General features: G+C 37.8%; 1 protein-coding gene across 8 annotated transcripts in view; it reads left to right on the top strand.

The window, feature by feature from the left end:
• The window catches only part of LOC100877669 (rho guanine nucleotide exchange factor 17), a 76,891-nt gene that overhangs the window by 23,962 nt on the left and 28,144 nt on the right, over nucleotides 1-24,785 (top strand). For 7 of the 8 annotated variants that reach the window (XM_076535704.1, XM_076535707.1, XM_076535709.1 and 4 more), the window contains exons 4-8: nucleotides 455-691; nucleotides 1,542-2,046; nucleotides 9,005-9,424; nucleotides 12,003-12,303; nucleotides 13,027-13,327. In XM_076535704.1, coding sequence (XP_076391819.1) covers nucleotides 455-691; nucleotides 1,542-2,046; nucleotides 9,005-9,424; nucleotides 12,003-12,303; nucleotides 13,027-13,327 — 1,764 coding nt within the window. The remainder of the gene's footprint in view (nucleotides 1-454; nucleotides 692-1,541; nucleotides 2,047-9,004; nucleotides 9,425-12,002; nucleotides 12,304-13,026; nucleotides 13,328-24,785) is intronic. The other variant, XM_076535710.1, reaches the window with a different exon arrangement.

The following is a 24,785-nucleotide window of genomic DNA, read 5'->3' as shown; positions in this document are numbered from 1 at the left end:
TTGACAATTCTCAAGTTCCCCTGGACGAGGCATTGCATCAATTCGCAAGCGGTAAGAACGATTCCCTGTCACCTGTTAATTTCCGTCGATGAAATTCTACACGGGTCTTAAACCGGGAGCCGAAAAAGTTTACCGCAGAAAAGTGGCGGGTCTAGAGAATCGAAAACTCGTTCATACGATACGTAGGTGTCTAGTCGAAGAACGATATTCTATTTTGGTCGTCATCTGTCTTTTCCCTCGCGGCAGGCACGAGGCAGCGCACGCTGCGCACCACGGTCGATCCAAAAATTGGTCTGGTCGCAAGTGCACGATTCTAAAGAGTATATCAAAAAAGAAACAAGTAGCCTCAAGTTAAAAGTAGAAGATACTTTTAGACGCTCTTACATGTTCTAAGAAAATGAATTTCAACGGAGGAGATTCTGACGATTCTGGAAATGATATTTCTGTTATTCAGGAACCAGCAGTGATAGCGGTGGACCGATTGCACAGGTTCCGGTGGAGCGGGGGCGGAGGAGGAAGTGGCAAGAAGTCCTCTTCCGGCCCCCGGAGCGATAAGGCCGAGCGCCTTCGAGAGCTCACCGAGAAACTCAAGGGACCAGCACCCGTACCGCCACCAAGAAGACCTTCCAGAATCCAAGCATCCTCTCCACCTCCTAGTGGATATCAACCACCTTCGCCAAGTTATCCCCAGGTAAATATGCAGATGTTAACGCTTTAACCGCTATTTACCCCAAGATGTGTACACAATTATGGTGTCTTGCCACTATAACTTAAACTACCTCTGTATAACACTTTTACTAGAAAGCTACCTTTTGATAAATGAGAACAAAGCTACCTTTTGATAAATGTGAACAAAGCTACCTTTTGATGTGATAGTAACAAAGTTTGTTATGATAAATGTTCTTTTAATAAATACACAACGAATATATCATTGCATCCATGGTGGATGAGATTTAATTCCCCGAAAATTCCACATGTGACAGAAGGGAACTCTTCCTTGAAATTCCAGGATGTGAATCATATCCTTGTGGAGTCCAGATGTTTCATCAATATTGCAGCTTCATCAAGGTTTCCAAGATGCATTAGTTACGAGCTATGCTGGTTAGCTGCAATGCTGGTGAAATGTCAAATCATAATCCTACAAGGCTTCCTACACCTACAATCTTCAGAGTTCTCATCATAGTTTCAAAGTGCTCCAAAAGATGAATTTATAGAAGTTAGGATATCACTAAAAACATAAACTGTGATATGTAACTGACCATACATCATCTGATCACTGAAGGTCTGTGCTCGTATGCACCTAATCAAAAATTAAAGCAACGATCACACAACTTTGATCACCCACTAAAAGTCTAAGTGTCCACACCATCACAGTCCTCTAAATATTAAACACCTGACCATACAAATTTGATCACGCACTAAAAGTCCAGATGTCCTCACCTAAAGATCCGAAACCCAATGATCGCATAAATTTGCCCACCTACTAAAAGTCTAGATGAAACGCTAGTCGATGAATCTAAAATATTCATTGTAATTTTCAGCCAACGAATCAAGGATGTCGTTGCGATGGTCGACCTTCGTCCCGAAGTTACACGTACAGCGAGGGCAGCGGTCACGGTTCCAGCAATCAGCAGTCTCCGCAGCACCACCTGAAGACGATTGGCCGAAGTGACAGTGTGGGTGACGAGTGTTTGAGTGAGTCGGGTAACGATGGGTGCAAGAAGCCGTGTGCCGACTCGAGGAGATCCTCGCGGTCGACCAGGCAACACGATAGGAACAGTGGTGACGTAAGTGACATCAAACACGAGCTGAACGTCAGTGCGGACGCGACGAAACACCTCAGACAGTATAGTGATTCGGTGGTGGATAGTGGTACGTGTGTGGACGATTTGTGTGACAATTTGAACGCTACATCCGGAGCCGGCAACGACGCTGAAGCCAGAGACGCCATCACCAGGTTGGAGCCGAGGGGACCTCTTCTTACTTTTCACAGAGCTGGCGCGCCGTTCAGAAGCGCTTCGTTCGGACAGGTGGATTTCAATCAAGGTAATTAATTTTTAGATATTTGTTCTCAGAGTTGGAACTTTACTGGTTACAACTTGTACTGATTGAAAAGTTTGATGAATTCTTTTGAAGTTGGTGTTGCCTGTTTCATCGTACAGGAATAATAGTTCACATAATTCTCTGGAAGCATATGTGAAACGCACCCATGTGTTGAGTCTGAGGTTTTCTGTATACATTAGTTAATAACTTTCAAACGTACTATTTGTTCACCCTATTCATACTTGCATGAAACGGAATTTTCTATGCAAATTCTGCCACATTTCGTACATTGACAAAGCTAGCCTTCATGTGAATCAGTCTATGCAAACATTCCTGACGAAAGTTCTCCAAAATTCTGTTTCCTCGGGCTTCATGAATCTGTTGTGCAAATTTGGTTAACGATCAAAGCGGCTACTTAGTTTCAAATATACCGCATTATACCGATAAGATTTGCGATTCTGCATTGTTCGAAAATTACAACTGTTCTCGAGTAATTTTATTATTCTAATAAATTTTTATCTGATTCGTTTGAAATAAGCACGGGTTAGTATTATACATTAGCATTAGACACCTTTGACTTCGCATGATTTGTCTCCGGTTCCATTTGCAACGAGGAAGCCGCATTCACGCAATCATTGATTTACAGTTACGATGCGTTCGCTAATTCGGTATGCAATTATCGTATCCATCGTCGCAGATGATTATAATCGAAACGAAACGGTAGAATCTAGCGGGCATTTGAATGGGCGTTGCATTGGGAGCAGAAGCGACCGTAAGAACAGTTACTCCAAAGCATTCATTGTATGTACTTTGTTTCCGTGTTTATCTTTTCGGGTCTTCACCTGCTCGGAACTGGTTCTACTAGTCACTCTCCGTAAAAGGTATTGCTTTGCTTCCTCCTCGCTCCTTATTGCGATTCGTTCGGAGGATTACGTTTAGTCCTTGCATTTATTCTTTGCGACGAAGTACTTCTAATTATGACAACATTTTTAATTACCACACCGCGTTGTTTCTGGAGAATTAGGTACAAGATTTACTTTTTCACAAGGCACACTATTAATTTTCTAAAATTTTCAAGTTGCAATGACTCGAAGTTTCGAAGTTCAAAATGTGTTGCAAAAATGGTCGAAATTACGAAGTTTCAAAATGTACTGAAGTCTCAAGGTTTCAAAACTCTGAAATCTCGAAGTGGTCTCAAGTTCGAAAATTCCATTGGTTCAAAATTACAGTATCGCAAAATTTCAAGAATTTAATATTCCAATGTTCTGAGACTCTAAAATCTCGAAGTACAAATTTAGAAGTTCAAAATCTTGAATGACCAAGGTTCAAACATTTCAATATCTCACAATTCTAAGACTTCAAAGTCCCAAAGTCTCCAAAGCTATCAAATTCCAAATTTCTTCAGTTCCTAGGCTCTATAGTCTCCAAAGTTCCCAAGTAGTCCTAAACTCTCCAAAGTCCCCAGTATCCAACTCCTAAACTCTTCAAAGTTCCCAAATTCCAAATTACTGAAAAACTCCCAAGTTCCTAAGTACCCAAGTCTAAAATCCAAAGTTCTTAAATACTACCAAAGTTTCGCAAACCACATCTTCACCGTCAATATATGAAAGTCTTTCATTAACAAATTCGACTGGCTAATTTTAGTCCATGCATCGTGCACGTTCGTAGGTCTGGGTCGCGATTATCCCGGTCACAGTCGTTCGAGGATTAAAGTAAACTGCTGATGTTCCCAAGAGTCGTTGCATAACCGATCCACGATACTATTAAAGATTCGATAAATAATCCACGTGTCGGATAAACGCGGAAATTTGGAAGGAAAAACATTGTCAATTAATTATATGATTTGTATACGGTCGTCGTGTACTTGTAAATATTGGCCAGCAGTCGGGTCTTTCTCGCTAGAATGCAGACTCTGGCGGCATGGCGGTTCGCCAAATAAACACTACCCATTATGTCTATTATTACATTCATGTAGGTGTCGGTTTGTATAGCTATGGATAGGGACAATCTAAACTGTGACAGCTACTGGGTGAATCGTATCGCGAAATTTTTCCGTGTTTGTTATTCTTTCTTCCCCATCTTTAAAGCCCCATCTTCCCCATTTTCAAACTTTCATGCGTGTTCCAAACTCGATGTAGTGTTTCGAATTCCAGACCAATAATTTTCGACAGTACCCAGCTCGAAAGTTTGAATATATCAATCGTAAGCCCGTTGAGATTTATTTCCATCGAACATTTTCTTTTGTCGCACGATAAAATTGAAGCGTAGGCTCTTGTAGAACAGGGAACCAAGGTAATCGTATAGCCTTCCATAGTTTACGACGTCGAAAATAACGATCCTGAGGATCACGGGATTCTTCAATTCCGCCTTTTAAACGACCACGTAACATTGACTTTCCGGCTAGGTGTATAGTTACAACCCTGAACTACATACCGACCAGCTTCGATTTCATAATAAAGGAGTGGAAATAAGAGAGATATTAGAGAACCTTCTGCAAGGTTTGTCTCGCTAGACTGACCTTAAGGATAATGCATTTTATGTCCCGGGCCTGAATAGCACTGTGATCCTTGAGTAATTATTAATTCCTGTCGCACCTGTAACTGGAGATGAGGATCAAGTGGGATGCAAATAGGGTTTGATTTGAAGCCTGGGGAGAGGCTAGGAAATTTTAAGGACTAGGATAAAGAATCTATCAGGGATCTTGAAGTGAACATATTTTTGTATAATTTAATAAATAAATTTTTACTTAAATAAAATAAATTTAGACCTCCTATGGCACATACCCTTTCAATCATTGTGAGAATATTTTCTGTTATTATAAAAATAATTTTCAGTTATAAAATTAAGTTATAAAATAGAGACTTTCGCTAAATCAGTAATTGATGAGTCGAACAAAATTATCAGCTGTATATCTGAATATTATCAGCAACAAAATTATTAGTTTTGCATTAAATGAGCCGCGAAGGGTCGAGGTAATGCTGAACAGGACATAAATGTATTTTTATGTATGAATCAGACTCGATAAAGCGGCGTTAAGTCGAATAGAAATATTTGTTTTAAAAAATCTAAAAATATTTAGCGAAAAAGGATTGATACATTACAGAAGCATGCTACTTTTTCAACATCCATGTTATAAACATTGTACATGCAATACGTCCGGTTTGAATGTACACAAGCAATTATTTTTGAAACCATCGAAAACACAAAACGGTTGTTTGATTTGAGGAGGAAAAATGTAATGTTAGATTTGAACGCTTCTTCACCGGATTGTAGATTTCAATATCAACTTATTTTTACTTCTCGTTGTATAATCAACGATGCATTTAACAAGGCAAATAAAGTGTTGTATGCTTTCAACTAACGTTTATCTTATTTATCAGTGTCGTATCAGTTTGAAGAGCTGACATCGATGCTCGTAATTTTGCAGGTTTGAACAAGATAGCCTACTTTTATGTAAATTAATGTGGAAGGAAATATGTCTGTAGATCTTAGTGGTCGAAATGTTTGGACATAATGGTTGGTCCACGGCAACCATATTATGCTTTTCATATTTTATATTTCATAGTTCATACTTCTATTTTTTTATGAGAGATGATGATTCATTTTTATGTTTTGCAAATTTATTACTTTTATATTGTAGCTGTATATGTAACTTTTTGAACTGTACCTTGTCAGTATGTCCGATTACTACATTTAATATACTGTATATTAATCACAATTAACATACAATGAACGTCCACCGCACAAGTGTAAATACAATTATGTGAATAAATTCAATCAATCGAGAAATTAAAAATATTAGATATATCTATGTATCAATAGTGTTCGTTACATTATAATGAACGTAATGAGTCTGTCTCGAAGATTGACGGAAATATCTACGGTAATTTCCACCAGACCGTATTTTTTCCACGGAGTCGGTTGCTTAGGAGCCAAAATTGTGTCCGTGAGACGAGAACAGAGGGAGATACATAGAATGAGAGAAAAAAAAAGAAGCGAGAAAGGGGACGCCGATTTCTCAATGTGTAACAAGGCCGAAGGCGTGAAACGCGACGAATCGCGTGCGTGGCGCAAGCCGGAAACGCTTCGCGGCTAACGCGCCAACAAATCTCTCGCGAGACACCTTTTACGCTCGGAAGACGGTTTACGAGGACGTATAACTAGGTATCTTCTGAAATACAGCTGCTATCTACGGTTCCTCGACTATTAACCGCGAGAGGATGCCATTGGCGTTTTTGGCGGGAAAAAGAGATACGGAGAAAGCACAGGAAACCCCGATTACCGATAATCAAATTCATAAACCATCTTAAGAGCATTCTACTTCCATAAATTACATGTTAATTATTTTCCAATTTTTTACACACAGACTAATCTGATTTTTGGTAATTTGTTTTTAGATATCTTTCGCTATTTCAATTTTTTATGTAACGACGCGAACGAAAATATTCGTACGAGATGAAAATCTGAAAAAGCGTTTGACGTTGATAGAACGTTTGCGGCTGACGTTGATAGAACGTACTCCAATAATGAAATATTAAACTAGAAATTCTGCATTGATATAAAAATAATTCTCTACGAAAAATAAAAAGTGATTGTTTTAAAAAAAGAATGATTTGACTTTATATACATTTCTCATGAGAGATACATGCTTTTTAATATAACCACTTGTGCAGAGTTAATGACATCTACTTTATGCTACATTCTTAATTGCACAATTACGTATGCACAGTTTCCAGAGCGTTTTTTCTCTCATTCATATTTATACGACTGCAGAGTCTTTTCTTTACTAAGCTGCGAACTAAATGAACGGATGTGTGTTTTATCGCGTAGGATTTACATAGCGGTTAATTTGACGTTTAATTATTGAGAACATAATTACAGGGAGATGTTACGCGGAATTCGTGATAATCGTGCTTGATGATTTAACGCGTCTTCGTCGTGATTATCAACAGTGTGGTGCTTGTTTCAAGGAATTTCTGGCTCTCTTCACTTATCGTAAACGAAAATTTTGCTCTCGTGTTTCGCGCGAAGAAATTCAACAACTTTTGCGAAACTTTTCGTGGTATAGTGTAACGCTTTTACTACACATTTTCAAATATTTTCAACTATAGGAATTTTTACAGTTTAGGAGAGTTTGATGGCTTTAGGAGTTTGGAATTTTGGTACTTTAGGATTTTAAGGGTTCAATTTGTATATTAACACATTGCTCATGTGTCAATGCATATGCATATGCGTCTGTATATGTATGCGTGTATGAGTATGTATATGTGTATGTATATGTGTATGTATATGTGTATGTATATGTGTATGTATATGTGTATGTATATGTGTATGCATATGTGTATGCATATATGTATGATATGTGTATGATATGTGTATGTATATGCATATGATACACGTGTGACACATGTGTGATACGTGTATGATATGTATCTGTATATGTGTATGTATATGTGTATGTATATGTGTATGTATATGGATATGTATATGCATGTATGTATGTATGTACACGTATGTATATGTATATGCATATGTGTATGCATGTACATGTATATGCATGTATATGTGTGTGTACTAATTTAAACAATCCTGTTAAATGTTAACCTCCCCCCAAGAACCTCATTTACTGCAAATTGCAGAAATGTTTATCTCCAGAAAATCTTGCAGAAGGTTAAAAGAAATGGAAAAGAAAGAGCATAAAGGGACAAAGTTCGCCTCTTAATCGGTCGCTCTCTTTGCCGGAATTCGGCCAAGTCGACGAGCTGACGGCTCGAGAGTCGTCACCGAGATTTTCGTTCCCGTTCCCACTCGTATACTCTGTTTGTTATTATTGGAATGGTCCACCTCCTCGTGTTGAGAGTGCTGCCAAATTTACCTGACACTCGAGGAGGTAATTAGAACTTGCTCTCTCTTTCTTTCGCTATCTCGTTCTAGCGATGGCCTCGTGGCAAGAACGTTCGAGCTGCTATTAAAAATCGTTGACGTCCATTTCTCCGGGAACACGCGGACCCCACGAGTGTGTATTTTCTTTCCACGTTTCGCGGTATTCCATGCTTGATAGGCAGTTCGATTAAAAATTCTTCGTGATGGGGGATGTTTGGAAACGATAGATTTCACGGAAGTTTATTTTCGATCATCCTCTGTTTTTTTTATTTCGCTGAAGAAGGTTTGCTCTCGGAAAAATATAATTGATCAATTAAAAGGTATCTATCACAGATAATACCGATTGTCATTTAGTTTCTGTTGTACTCGTTTGCACGACATAAGATCTTTATTCGAGAAACCATGGTTTGTGTATAATAAAAAATATGATCGACTTTTATTCTGTTTCTAGTAGCTCGAAAATCTTAGAAAAATAAATATACTTCCTGAGTACGGTGTCTGTTGTTTAATTTTCTGCCACAGTATGTATGAATAACAAGCGTAATTTAGGTATCGGTGAGCGCAGTCTTTAAACTTTGCATAATTAAACCGGGAGTTTGAATGTCACGAATCGTGAAGACCACAATCTTTATTAACATCTAACAAAATTTTTCCCAGTTGCATATAGCTATTGAAATGAAAATGTGTATTTGGGTATTACAAGCTGAATATATAAATTGTACGAAAATATATATAATTGCTTAACGTATATAACAATGTGTATGTATACACATGCGTATGTATATTGTACAAGATGTATATCCCGTAAATTGAACTTCTCTATTTCTTATAAAAATAGAACCATGTTATAGTAACACAATTTCACATTTGTTCTATAAATAACAAATTAATATAAAATATCAATTCATTAATATATCAGTATTCACATACAATCATAATGAATATAAGTACATATAAGTAACAACTGTATATGAAAAAGATTTAAGGGTGGTGTACAAATAATAGGATTTTCAATTTTATTTACAAATGATTGAATATGAAATTTATTTATTTATTTGCATGTACATAATGATTATAGCGAATCGACATAAGGCACAGCCTATAGCGACATCGAATCGAAACGAGAGCAAGGATGTCCGTGCAAGCACGTTGCCCCGAAGACGAGGAGACGTCAGTCCAGTTGTCTCGACGCCTCAAAACAGTCCTAATCGTCAAAGTCCGAGAACGTCAACGCCTAGCGTGGACAGTGCGGTCGGTTCAGCGGAAGGTTTGGGCGTACCTCAAACCGGAAATGTCGAGGAGATCCGACCACGAAGCGATGGTTCCGACAGCCTGGCGACTTCCAGTGCTCTCACCAGCCCGGAACCACCGGTTCCTGAGATCAACGAGCCGAAAGTTGATCTGGTGCAAGCCGACGTGCCTTCCGTCGAGATGGTTATGTCCGAGCCCGTTTTTCCTCTTGTGGACACAACTGCGATCGAGGATGTTCTGCAGAAAGGTGAGTTCTTGTTGAACATTGATCTTTTTGCATGATCGGGTGTGTTGGGGATTTGGGGCTTTTTTGGGGTGGAAATGAGTTCTTTGTAGAGTTTTGGCAATTTGGGGACTTTGGAGGATTTGGGGTATTTATGAAATTTGGAGAATTCAGGAAATTTAGGGAATTTAGGGAATTTAGAGTGTTTGGGGAATTTGGAGGATTTGAAGAATTTGGAGGATTTGGTGCGTAGGGAACTTTAAGGCGAAAAAGTGATCGAGCCTTGAAATTTTGGAGCTCTCAGGTTTTAGGCACTGCAAATTTTCTAATTTTTCTAACTTAGAATTTTGAGATTTTTGAATTTTTGGGATTTTTGAAATTTTTGGAATTTTTGGAATTTATGCATTTTAGAACTTAAACCTTTGAAGGTGGAAGTCAACAGAATTTGAGATTCTGGGACGTCAGAATTTTGGAATTTTTAAGTCTTGAAACGTCAGCACCTTGGAATCATAAAATTCCAGAATCTTAGGAATTTTAATATTTTGGTATTTTAGGGTCTTGAAGTTTTGAAATTTTTAAGTCAAAATTAAGTAGATTAAAAAACAGTCATTGTTACAGCAAATCTCGGTGTATAAATGTATTGAGTACCATAAGTTACAGTATGAACCACAGTTTCAGTATGTCTGCCTACTATCCATTTCTACTGCTGTAGAATCACACATCAAATACTACTAGTGAAAACAACCGTAGTAAGACAATTGCAACTCCACATTCCGAACATCATCATCAATGCCAAACTACAAAAAATTAACTGTATTCTTAAATGTATTCTACTCCTTCAATTACGTTTAACTTATGATGCAGCACATTCTCCCAATGAATCCGAAGAATCCATTAATCTTATTTATACATTCTTATGACTGTCACCACGATTTTACAATCTTGCTATACCACTATATCAAAGTAACTCGAACAAGTCAGATGTATCAAACTGTTTCGCAAGATATTTTATGATTTTAATTAAACGCCTTTCAGTAAACTTTTAGTGGAGCAAGAGAATAACACGAATAATAAATAACCTGAACTTCATAGTAGTTCGAGCTGATGTATCCTACGGATTTACAACGCACATTTCGAATTTCTAGGTCAGATTTCTTCCAAGAAATGTATACCTAAAGCCGTGTATAAAAATAAACTTTTTTCCTTCTCACTGTCCAGTTGCAAACGTCCGAGAAAAAGCTATTACGTTAAACGTTAGACATCATTCCTAATCTTAAAGTGTTCCAAAATGAACACACACAAGTATTCTTAACTACCTCTGGTCAGGAACTAACTACTTGTTTTGAGGTGAAGAGAATTCGTAGGATTTTAATTAAAAGAGATACATCACTGGAGACATAAAGAATACCCAACTCAAAGTTTCCTCAAAGTTTTCTCAAAGTTTTCTCAAATTTATTCAATTGCAATTTTCAGACATTCACAAAGAAATGATTAAAGTAACTTCTCACAGTTTTGTTCCTCTAACAAATTAATTGCACAACGAAATCAAATAATGTATCCTTGACATAAAACGCAACAGTCCAATTTCGAGAGGAAATGGCTGATCCGGAAACAGCTGAATCGGCAGGTTCCTCTTCCACGTAGCTGTCACTCGGGTGATTTCGTCGTTAGAAATTGGCAACATAATGTCACAAACTCGGACATCGTCAGCTTGTAATCTCAATTTAATGACTTAGCCGGTGCCAGAATCGCACCTTCCGTGTCCTCCTTTCTCGTCCCGTCGACACGCGGTTCGACATGTGTCTGGTCCGCAAAACGCTTATCGGTTTTTGCATCTTAACGGACCGTTTTGCTACGTGGTCAAAAGATTCAACGACCTCTTAATTATCGGATATTCCGTTGACACGTTTATCGAGGCATCGACTGGCAAGGATTAGGAATCGCTCGTTGAAAGTTAGCTCGACCGGTTGATGTATTAGCGTGGAATCGAAGCGGACAAGCGGCCAAATAATTTCACCTGTCCACCCCTAGAACCGCGAGAAGGGCAGGGAAAGAAGGACTATTTTTGGTGCATTGACAAGGAGTACCGGGTACAAAGGTGCACCCGTGTTTCCACTTTATTTCGCGTGCCTCTATTTTCGGAACGCTCTGTGCCAGGGTTGAAATAGAAATTTCAACGTCATCGTTAACCATCTTCATTGATGACTTCACCCGTTCACTACTCTATGGAGTTCCTAATCACCATTCCCTAATCATCTGTTCACCATATCTTCAGCAATAAATAGGTCCATCAGAACTGCTATATTCTTATCATTGTCCTTCGTTATCTTCGCGAATGCAAAGTTAGTAAAGATCATGTAAAATTAACAGAATTTCCATAAGAAATTTCTTTAAGAAAATAGCATTTTCATAAGAAACTTGTTTATTGAATCTTGGAATCTTAGATGGAATCTTAGTAAAAAATCCAGAGGTTCAATCGATAACCAAAGTAAATGTCAAGCTGATCCTATTCTCTTTGAATACAAAGTTTCTATACAAATTTCCGCATACATAGTATGTTCAACTGGATTGAAATGTAACGTTAAGATAAAATTGCTCGCAGAAAACAGAATGGAGCCCCACGAGGTGATAATAACGCCGCCACCCGAGGAGCCACGACTGAGTCAAACGTTAGAGGGTAGCGAGACAGCGAGCGAAGCACCCTCGGAATCGTCCTCTCCGGGTAAAACGCGAAGGTATCGAGGCGATACTAGTAAGAGAAGAAAGGGTGTGTATATAACTCAATGGCCGGAGCCCTTGGATAGCGACCGGAACAAATTGTCGGCTCAGAGCAGCGAGGAAAGAGACGAGCCACCTGCGACGCCCAGCGACCTCTCTGACTGCGAGGGCCACACGCCTAGAAGGTAACACGAGAACACTGGTGATATATCGGAATAGAATGCAAATAGACCCACAGCGGATTTAAGAGACTGTGTTTCCGGTATATCCTTTGTCTTGAAGTATAATTTCAGTGTCAGCTTTGTATTGCGGTTATATTGTTATATTTGATATTGTTAACAGCATCTAAACAGCATCGATTTCAATACATTCTGATAATTATATATATATATATATATATATATATATATATATATATATATTATATATTATAATATACATACATATAATACATAGATAATTGTATGTATGTATGTACATAATTATCCGTATGTAGTTCACAAATATGATGAGTAGATTATGAACGTGTTTATGTCGATCAGTTGTGCAGTTAGATAATTCTTATTGCCGAATTCTTCATATCAATTACGATACTATAAACGTAATATCATTCGAAGATTATCTCATCATCTAAAATTATAGATGATACTGAAACTATGGACATGACAGGATGAAATGTAACTCCTGCTACATGACACATGATTACATATGCAAATCTTTATTAGTACATTTATTTAATACAGTAGTCGATCGACACATTTTATGTTCATTAATTTGCGTGACTACTATACTGTTATTTGAAAGTATAATTAGAACGCATTGCACTTCCATGTCGATCTATGCCGTTAAATTGACAATCTTAATGAGATAATGAGAGTGATGATAGACTACGATGCTTATCTGTTCAGGTATAGTAAAAGACCGCTACGAGGCCCCTACGGGCAAATGCTCGAGGCAGAAATGGCGAAGCCGCGAACGACGGATATCGCTTTGGAGGAAGGTCTTCGTCCGCATAGAAAAATTTCTGCGAATCTGTCGTATAACACAAGCTCGAATAACAGCAGTTCAGAACCGCCCACGCCGTGCCATCACAGAACCACTTCCAGCCCGAGCAAACTCGAAGGCCTTCCGGGACCAAGTCCTGAACTTCTCGCTGAACTACTTCGAGGATCTTCGGAGAGGGTGGCTCGCGCACCGGCGCATCGAAACGTGAGTACTGCTAAATTTCATCTCTGTTACTTTGACGTAAAGGGAAAAGCAATGGGAACTTCAGGGAAATTGAATACTAGTTGAATTTCGAATCGAAATGCATAAACGTTTTTTCAACTGAATGGCCTTCTTTGAACGTATTTTATCTACGGAGTTCTTTTCTGAAGTAACATAAAAAAATGATACGTGAAAGGTACATCCTTTGTATATTACACCAGTCTGAGAGGTATATGACGTTTTGAGGTTCTTAGAAGGTCTTACCCTAGATATGACGTTATTACAGGTTCTGCGAATATTTTTCAGGAATATTAATTTATTTACAAAATTAGTGGTTGATGTTTTATATTTCTGTACAGTCTAATAAACGTATAACGTTTTACTTATTAAACTGCATACCAAGGGTTCGTAAAAATACAAAGCTCTTGTCGATAACTGAATAATTACAGTATGATGGTAATTGTCGATGCGCAAAAATGCCATGATTCCATCGATGAAATAAGCGTTACCATTCGGATAGTAGAAACGGAAGCGTACTATTAAAGATTGTAGCAAACATGTCGGCAAGATGTTTTTACGAGCTGTAAATTGTTAATGATACTACGAACAGATGCTGAACACGTAACAGAACGGGGACATTAATCTATGGGTTTCAAGGAAATGGTTGTATTTCGATAAAATTTTTAATAAGACGCTAAAAAGACTTAAACACTCCTATTATTCAATGACAGACGACTGGAATTACTGTACTTCGTCAGAAGATATATTTCGTGCAATAATGCAAATGGCTATAATTTACGATAGTTCACGTGGAAAGAATTTAATACGGTTTTACGATTGTTAATCACGTTTCGCGCGAAGCATAGTCACGAACGAGACGGCGATGTAATGACGAGCTAATCGTCGGATCGATTAACGAGCGAACAGCAGCAAAAACAAAAGGGAAGAAGCCAATGCTCTCGAGCCGAGTCAAGAACATCTCGATTGATCTTATCGTTGCATCGTATCTCTGGCGGCCTCTTCGACGATCTTCCACGACGCTTGTAACATCTGGCGACGAATTTCAAACGGGATATGTTCCTCGGATATCGATTCACGAGTTCTTTTATTCTGAATCGGTACAAAATAGGAATAGTTGCAACATGAGGTCCTAGTTTATTCTCATGTTGATTAGACATAGGCATGTCTGATACAACATAGGATAGTGTATAATCTTTATTAGCCCACTTCTTTTCTTTCACTCTTCATTTAACAATTAAATTGTGTCGTGCACCCCAAAATGGTACCTTGAGTGGTACGAAAATAGCACATCGTGTTGGAATACATTTTAATTGCTGCAAGTAGTTCTATCATTCAGAAATGAATTTCTGAAAGTGTCGAATGTTTTGAACTCACTGAGGCGATTTAACCTATGAGGTTACACTTGTGATTAAATTACATTTAACCCTCTGAGATAGCTGCAGTAGTAAAACACAATTGAAATCATAAAATATTAAGGAAGCTTGTTAATTTTAACACAAAGGGTGTTCTATGGAACCTACCCTTATAGCTCTCACCCTTAAAGTTATATTATTATGCATTTTTACTTGGTTATAGCAATTGGTATATTTGTTCGGAATAGACTGAAATCACTCATCCTTAGTAGAATATAATCTTGCACCTAGATATAGTTGCACCTACATATTACACTGTATCTTCACATGCACTAAACTTCAGAGTAAAGGAATTTACATGAGAGAATTACATCCAGACACAGGAAGATGACTTCTGAGAAGCGATTAATCGATACATAGCAAAAAGTAAGAAGTAACAGCTTTACAACATCAGATTTCTACGCGTGTTTCGGTGCTTATTTTTATCAGCGGTTTGATACTGGGGAATCACCGAAATAAAGAAGCGAGCTGTCCCCGGAGTCGTCATTCGAGATGCACGACTCCAGACTAGCGGCGAAAACGTAATCTAATAATAATGTTGTTCGCTCATATTTCTGGGATGAGTTCGCGGTTTGGCCAGTGCACTCGAGGTTAGCATAGTGTCCCCTTGATTCTGGCACGGCGGGGGCGTCGACGAGGATATTCCTGGCCTTAGTGTGTACCTGGGGACCGATCGGCCTCTACCGATGCGAACGGAATCTGCCGGCTACCGTTGTCGCGAGCATTTTTACGCAAGCCGACCTTGCTCGATGATACATCGATAGGCTGGTCAACGCGGTACTGCACGAAATTTGAGATTTACGGCAAAACGCGAGGATGTAAATTTAAATGTATTGTAACGACTGATTGTTGAGAAAAATCGGATTTATGGAAATAAAGGAAAACGGTTTTCCGTGATGATTTGTTATCGAGGAAACTCGTGACTTTCCTTCAGACTTGGAGTTTCAAATAGTATGGTGCTACAAGTTTTCTTTAGATGTGCCTCGAAGAAAGCTCCAAGTAGCCCAAAAATATCTCGTTAATAATTCTTTGAACCGTTTTTAAACTGGATCAGTGGTTCTCAAGCTACCTGAAGTTTTATCGCCCGAAAGTTTATTTTCACTGTTAAGAAACACATATGCAACACTTAAGTTGGAACGAAAGTTACATTTAAAATTAAGTAAAATAAAACTAAATGCACAGAGACTATAAAACTAGCATAAATGCTGAATTAAATTAAGCTATAATTTATTAATCTTACATGTTATTTCGTGTTATAAATAAAATAAAATTTCATGAAATTTATAAACATCTTTAGTTTCTATATAGAATAATATCCTTGATGTAGAATTGGTTAATTTTAGTATTGGTACGCATTTATGAAAATGTCACCGAATTAGATTATTTGTTTAAAACTACTGGGTTAGATATACAATGTAGAACAAGGATTTAAACATCGACAATTCTGTCAATTGTGGTGTTCAGACATATTGACACATGTCGATCCAATCGATGATTTCTATCCCAACCAATTATAAATGGAAATTCGAAATGCTATTATTACACTTTATACGTTCCTTTCTGAATTTCTGTGTATTAAAGTGATCTACATATTTCCTTTAAGCATACAAGAATTACCACTTCAGAGGAAAATGTAGACTTCAAACGTCAAAAAGGTTTCATTAAACTGAGCATAGCATACCATGTTGCATAAAAATTAATGAGGTCTGAGCTCTGCAAGGGACAAAATTCAGTATCTTGCTTTTTAAATAACTCCATATTTTTGTCTAGGATTTATTTAAATCTAAAATATCTTCTCTGTTTCTTTTCTAAGCGAAACACGAAAGACGCATCGAAATCGAGTTGTGTCTAAGATTGTGTACATAATTGAAACCACTCCAATTGCATCTAACTTTGTATCGCGTCCCGGCTATCTTTAGCCGATGTGTATTTCGTTTTAAATCGTCGACGGACACAGTGAAAGTCAGCCTACGTTGCTTTCTAAGGTTTCGTTACTTTTGCTGGTAATCGTGGCACTTCGACGAGACTTTCACAAGTCTGCGTAGACAATGAAGAGGAAACGGATTAATTTGCGGTTTAGGCAAACCAACGATCACTCACTTTTCCTTTGCGTATGGAGAAATAACGCGTGAATACGTAACATATGAGGACTCGGTGCATGATGATTCAACGCGTTGTGATTTGATGCACGGTATAGTGGCACGTGGCGATACAGCGCGTGGCTATACGACGCGTGGTTCTAAAATGGGAGGGGTTACGACGCGTGGCATTATTACATATGCGAGTACGCGTAGAAATTCGACCAATAGAAAATGGACGTGTTGAAAATGCTAAAACTGAGGAAATATGTAAATCACTTTAATACACAAAAAACATAACGTACAAATTCAATGTATGGATATTTGACACTAGAACTACTGACATTAAATCCTCGTTTATCGAAGAATGAAAAGGGAAATAAATACTAAAGCATCAAGTAATATATAGAATTAGTTTTTACCTCAACAAAATATGAGACATTTCCATAAAATCACAGCAATAAAATTTTGTAATAAAAAATGAAAAATCTGAAACCAGTCCATTTGACTGGTTGGTAGTTCTAGTGTTAATTCGGGGAAATATGGCGCGGGGAGGTACAACGCGTAGAACTACGGCGCGTGGAAATAAGGTGTGTAGATATCCATCGTATAGAAACTACAATGTGTAGAAATCTTATGGAGGGATATATGCCACGTGGGAGTACGACGCGTGGAATTATGGTATGTGAGGATACGACGCGTAGAAATCCGTCGCGTAAAAATTACAATTCGCAGATATCTAACGCGTGGAAGTACAACGCGTGGAATTAGAGCGTGTGGAAATATGGCGCGTAGAAATCTATCGTGTGGAAATTACAACGAGTGAAAATCACAGCAGGTAGAAATCCAAGCGCGTGGAAATATTGTGTGTGGGAGTACAACGCGTAGAATTATGGTGCGTGGAAATTGCAATGAGTAGAAATCTATCGCGTGGAAATTATAATGAGTGGAAATCCATCGTGTAGAAATTCAATGCGTAGAAATTACAATGAGTGGAAATCCATCGCGTAGAAATTCATTGTGTAGAAATTACAATGAGTGGAAATCCATCGCGTAGAAATTCATTGTGTAGAAATTACAATGAGTGGAAATCCATCGCGTAGAAATTCATTGTGTAGAAATTACAATGAGTGGAAATCCATCGCGTAGAAATTCAATGCGCAGAAGTCTAACGTGTAGATATCCAACGCGTAGAAGTCCAACGTGTAGATATCCAACGTGTAGGTATCCAACGATTGAAATTCCAATACGCACAGCTCTAACGCGTGCAAATGCAACGCATAGTGATCTATCATTCGATAAAACCATGTGCAGCACTGCATGCCAGTACAGCACGTGATGGTACAACGCAGGGTGATTTAACACGTGGCAATAGAACGCATAGCGAATGTATCGAGTTGTTTCGGAGCATTTACGCGAAAAAGTATTTTAACGCAAACACTGCGCAACGCGGATGAGAATTTTTAGATTGTCACGTTACGAGAGGAGGAAAAAGCGAAAAAAGAAATATGGGGAGGTTGACATTCCGACGTGGAAATAACGTTTGTTCGAGTACATGAAATACGACGAGAGACATTATTACGTGCGGACGCATAGAATCTCTAACGGAAAGATCGCTAAGAAAACATATAAACTAACTGGATGAAAATAGCGGATCGAAAGATAAACAGGGGATATTTTCAGTGACTTCTTTATCTATCATCTGATGTCATCGCTTTTGGTCCGTATTACGTAGATTTCTAGGATTTCATGAATGGAATCACGAAACTGAGAGCGCCGGGGCGTTGTGACGTCGACGGCAACGTGACGTTGGATCCCACGTATGTTCTTGAATAATTTACACCGGTTTCTTTCTCGCTTCATCATTTAACGATACACGCACTCCGAAAGATGTTTCCTCCATTTTCACTTCGAACGTTACGTTCCTTTGTTTCACAAGTTGCACATGCGAATAAACACAAATCTATTTAATAATTTACTTCTAATTACGTTATTGTAAATAGCGCTTCAAATTTTTTACTTCCTTCACAAATTTTATTTCTCGTTGCATAACACCCGTCTCTGATCTCTGTTTTTCTGTTGCGAGGTTTTTTTAGGACTTTGGTTTCTTACATGATATTAATTTTTAAGACACAGGGACGTGGTACAAATTTTGACAAATACATAATTATTTCAAGATAAAGTTGTTTAAAAATCAAAAATAAAAATCAAAATGTATAGTATAATAGTAAGTAATAATTTTTACAGACAGAATCCATTAGTTTAACATAGTGCTACATGAAAGGTTAGTAACGTAGTGTTAGACACCGAATAATGTCTTTATTAACGCTCTACATAATTTAAGCTATTTCTAAATATAAAGTTGGCAAATGCTAATATATCGGCATTAATCGCACGAATGAAGCTGTTCGCGACTTTTAAATAAAAATTTCCAGCTCATAAAATTCCGACAGGGATAAAAAGCATATAACAGTTTTCATATGAAAGTTTTTGACGCACGACGTTTAAACTCACACTCGAGGTCCACAAATTTTAATGTGCAGAAGTTAATATAACGCAGCTATTCATAACCAGTTGCCAATCCACAGTCGAATGAAAAGCAGACTGTACCGAGCGTTCGACAAACGCGAATAAAATGCCCGAAAATTGCAGTGAGGAGACGTTGCTGCAACGGCGCAGACTAAACAAGCGTCCTCGAAATAAATGTGGCCTGCGGGACGTTAAAAAAATATAAAATAATTCGCGGCTATATAAACCGTGCGAAGAGCTCATCAATTTTTATATATAAAAGATGAATTTTTCATTTGGACCCCTTTGAACGTTTCTTGGTCTTGTAAAGAAACGATGATAAAAAATTGACAAACTAATCTATATTTTCTTGTGAACAATTTGAAACTAAATTTCCGAAAGCAATATTATTATAAGACCAGATATTTGTAACAAAAGCAACACATTCGATAAAAGTTGAAGTCCTTCGAGACGAAGATTAACATCGTTAAGTGATGTTCCTTAATTTTTACTTCGATTTATTTTGAAAGAGAGTAAAAAATTTTTGTACAAGGAACGGTTTAGCATTTCAACGTTAAATGGACTCTTGAAGTTCCTACTGTTTCAAAGGAGCTTATTAAATCCTTGCTGAGAGATACTCTCGGTAGTCGTTCAGTGGAAATAGACAACAGCGTGCTAATTTAGTTTGGCGCAGGTGCGAACTTCCTGTGTCACCGAATAGAGTTGTTGCATTCGCGTGATTTCTGTGAACAACACAGCCCAATTGCGCGTTTTCATAAAACGGAGTTAATCTTGGTTCTTCCCATAACGCTGGCTTTTACTAATTAACATAAATCCATAATTCAGAAAGATAATGCATCGAATATACATACAATTAATAATATTCGTTTATAATTTTTTACCACGAATATTAAATACGCATTATTCGAACTTCATTAAGTCGATACAATTTTTATGGGTTTTCGTGAGTTCGAGTTTGAGGTTAAGTCACATGATTCAACTACTTGGATCAGTGTTAACTTCTTAATTTATGTTTTTTATTGTAATTTTTACTGTAGATACAATGTTAGCACAGATAATGAAAGTTACAATGTTAGACATAGTTTATGTGTAACAATCAAACAGTTTATTTCTATTCAGTTTGTTTGTGCAAGTCATGATTAGAATTATACTTAAAATTCAGCCATATTGAATATACCAATCAAACTTGTACTTCGATTGTAAGATGTGAACGGGTGACACGATGCTATACATACAATAATAAAGTTTGTTTAATTGTTCAATGTGGATACTAACCTAAACCGAACTTAAAACTGTTAATTATAGAGTTCTGTTTAAATCCATGCATTAACCTAACTCAAACCTAAATACATTCCTTATAGAGTAAATATACTTGACAGAATGTCCCACATAAATTTAATTATAAAATATGGATTAAACTTAATATAAACTCAACAAAGTCCCATAGTGTTATACAACTTGCGTTGGTCTGCACATCTGTGCAACAAATCTAACCTAAAATAAGTTCAACGTATTGCAGACAAAAAATATATTACAGATTGTTCCATCTAACTCCATTCATAATTATTTCATTATTTACAAAGATATAAGAAGAATGTTCCAAGAAAAAGTTATTATATTCAAAGTACCCATTAACCTATCGTTAAACCCTTAGTTCAGAGTAACACATCAGAGTGACATTATCAGAGTAAATCTGAAAAAACTTCTGAATATTATTCGAAGAATTATCTATCCGATAATATTCATGTCTAAGTGACTGAAAATTAGATATGTGAATCCACAGGGTACACCTTAACTAGATACGGGTTAAGGAAAGCTATACTACTACTAAATTTGATACCCGTATCGTGTGATCTACCTCAGACCTAAGCATAACACATGGTAAGCGTAGATTCTACACTGTGGGGTAGAATACCACCACACTATGAATCCAGTGTACACAATATTTGCTATCGAATATTTTAATATTGCAAGCTCGAGTCTAAAGTATCATTTTTCCTAGTAAAGTTTTGGCCTATAAGGTTCGCATAAGATTCTCGAAAGCTTCGATAAAGCTTATCGTTCGCGGAACCGCGATTGTTATAGCGGTCCAGAGGGGGGTTCTTTAGCGGTGGCGGTGCAAGGTCGTCGGAGCTTGCCTTCCTGGGACAAGGTCGCACGGCAAAGCTCCTCGAACAGGATGGACAGGATAACACGGTGCGCGCGTGTAATCCACGTGAGAGTGCGCGCCGGCGTTCTGGAAGCGAAACATCTGCCTCTCTTCCTCCGCGAGCGGTCGCTATTCTCTTGGGCATCGATCAGCTTGGCCGTGGTTGTGCGACGGGTCGCCAGTTTCAGGCGTAACGCCGTGTCTCGCTGCCGTTCCGCGAAAGCTCCGAGCTTGCAGAATCGTCTCGTACCGTGTCCCGATCGTACAATGACGCTTTCGGAGATACGCGAGTTCGTCACGAGCAAGGGATAAGACACCTTGGTGATCCGCGCGTGTCCTCGGAAAGACTAATCCGCTCGATCATCGTGTCACGTGTGAGTCCTTCGAGAAACGTGTCGAGGATGGTAACGGTAATCGACGAAATTCTGCCTTTGTAGATTAACGTGATCAGGATAGAATTAGTTGCGTTGGTGTCCGTTTACGGGGCTGGGATAACTGAACAATCGATTAGTGATCGGTAGATCGAGCTTGACTCTTTCGATAGTTAGAACACGTTTCAGTTCGTAGTCAACCTGTTGCCTTGCGAGTGGCATTGATGAACTGCGATGTACGATCTAGAGAGTAATTGCATGTTAAATGCATACAGTTTCTATTTCAGAGATCGTAATTTATATGTTTCGTGACTGAATGTTAGCGGGCAGGGGTCGGAAAAGAAACTCGGTGTACGCGTGTTGGTTAACAGCAGCTGCTGGATGTTTAGAAAATTCCAGGGTCTTGATAATATTGTCGGTGGTGGCTAGAACTAATATTACGCGACCAGTGTAACTGCATATTTACTAGTGAATCACGTAAGCTTGGCCACCTTCTATTTATTCTCGATTCTATTCGGATCCTCGTGTGCCGCTTGCATCTTATAATCTCTAACGAAACAGAGAAACTAACGATTTTCGGTAGCAGAACAGTGGTAGCAGTTAACGATCATCTTGTGTTAATGCATTTATAAAGTACGTATCGTGTTACGGGCTATAACGCGATTTTAGGAGAAATTTTCCATTATAATTGCCGACGAATAACTTAATCACAGTTCATTACGATGCACCGTTAATTGCTATCATTAAATCCTTTGATGCCCGGTAAATAACGTGAATTGCTCCCATCATTGTGCACCAAAGTTCATCACGCGAGAAGTGCAACGAACATTGCGATACCGCCGAAGAAAATCGCATTTAATTCACCTAATTGGGACCCAACAGAAATAATATAAGTAACAGACGATACTTAGCAAAGGTCAAGGGTTAACCTTTGGTTACGCGCTATTTAGATAGGATTACTATGCAGCTTCTTTGAAATATCGAGACGGGTATTGTACGTTTTCGTCAAGTACGTAAAGCTGCTTATATGTGCACATTCGCTGTTGCCTTCTTTTGAGTTACGAGTTGCTTTCGATTTTGGGAGGTTAAAGGTGAGGACTTGAAATTTGAAAATTTTATCAAATGTACCTGAGTTCAAATTTTTAGATACCCATACTATAATATTTCTGATTTTTTAAATTCTTCTGAGGGTTCGAAATGTTTAGGTCCTAAGAGTCCAAATTTCTTAATGTTCAAATATTCAAATTAGCAAATATCTACATTACTGAATTCCTAATACCATAACGCTAAATTATTAAATTTCTAACAGTGCAAATTTCACAAAAAATTCGTAAATTCTTCAATTCCTCCTTTTTTCCATTTCAAGGTTCCTAAGTTTCATCTCGAAATTCCTAAGGGTCCAAATTTCCAGATGACCAAATTATTAAATTCCCAAATTCCTTCACCAAATTTCTAGAAACTTTCGAATTTCCAACTTCCACAACCCTAAATTTTCAAAGATCCAAATTCCTATATTCCCCAATCTTCACATCCCCAAATTCCCAAAGTGTTTCTCAAATCCTCAAGTTTCCTCATTTTCAAATTTCCAAATTATTAATTCCCCAAATCTCCAAATTCCAAGCTTAAACTCTCAAACCCAAAAACTTAAAAATTCTAACTAATCGAAATTCAACAAACGATCTCTGTTCCATTTCTCCTAGTTAATCCTCTTACAGCGATCGCAAAATGTCAAGTATATTTTCGATATCTTTCGCATATTATTCCAAATCGCCTCGCATGTCAGGCTATTGTTTTCGTTTTTTCTTCCAGATTGCACAGAAATCGAGCTCCGTGTATTTTCTATAATGTCGAAGAAACACAGGTACGATCACGCGAACGATATCGTGCGCGGTAACAATAAAAAGGTCAAAGAGTGTGCCTCGGTTTCTCCCTGCCTCTTAGGAAAGCTCCTTAGTTCTTTGGCGTCGTTTAATGTCACATAGGGGAACGATCAGTACCACTAGGGAAAATCGTGTAGTCGACTATTTTGATAGAGTTGAAGCTAACGATGTATTCTTTCTTGGCCTTAATTTCTTGCTACTTTCGATCATGAAGGATAGAAACCATCAAGTAGGAAATAGTCGGGTATAAATATGATCCGTTCGTTTCATTACTCGCGATTCTAGTTTTTATCCTTGTTTATGTGAAAGGAAATTAATAAGATCTAGGTAAGGTTATTTCTTTTGCGTTTGGATGAAATCATTGTCGGTTTCTTATTTTGTAAGTACTGCTTAGAAGTTGTAGAACTTTTATACGATACTTACAATGGACGATGTAATGGCAAAGTGATAGGTGTGTTACTTACAGCATATGGGGGAAGTATTCTCATTTTAACTTTCTCATCTTTTTGTAGGAATACTGCATATTCCTGATGATTTTATGTGCATACAGGAGTAATGTAGAGATAAAGTTAGGATTGATAGTCAGAACAAAATTTGTAAAATTGGCTGATGTAGCATAGGTGGCATCAAAGAAATATGTGCAGTATACATATGTTACACATATGTACATACAAATAAAATAGGTCATTTTAGTATGGGTTTGCGAAAATTATTGCAACAATCTCACTACACCAGTAATAATACCATGCACAAAACCGTACTGACTATTTTTTTAAAGCCATTATTAAATTTGATGTCCTATGACTTTTATTCAAATTGGACGAACATACATGTCCTTGATATCAAAAGCAACTACAGGTTAATAAGAACAATATATCTGTTCAACACAACTAAATAAGAGGTTTACAATACATGTTTCAAGTTACATATTTTATACTAAATGAGTAGTTTTGAGAGCACATGTGATATCAAGGTCAGTATCAGCAAAAGGTTAACAAATTCAGCTGTCTGTGAGCAGCGA

Source organism: Megachile rotundata, chromosome 9 (assembly GCF_050947335.1).
Source record: "Megachile rotundata isolate GNS110a chromosome 9, iyMegRotu1, whole genome shotgun sequence".
Lineage (NCBI taxonomy): Eukaryota > Metazoa > Arthropoda > Insecta > Hymenoptera > Megachilidae > Megachile > Megachile rotundata.
The sequence above is the reverse complement of the archived record's forward strand: the minus strand, read 5'-3'. Positions and strand labels throughout refer to the sequence as shown.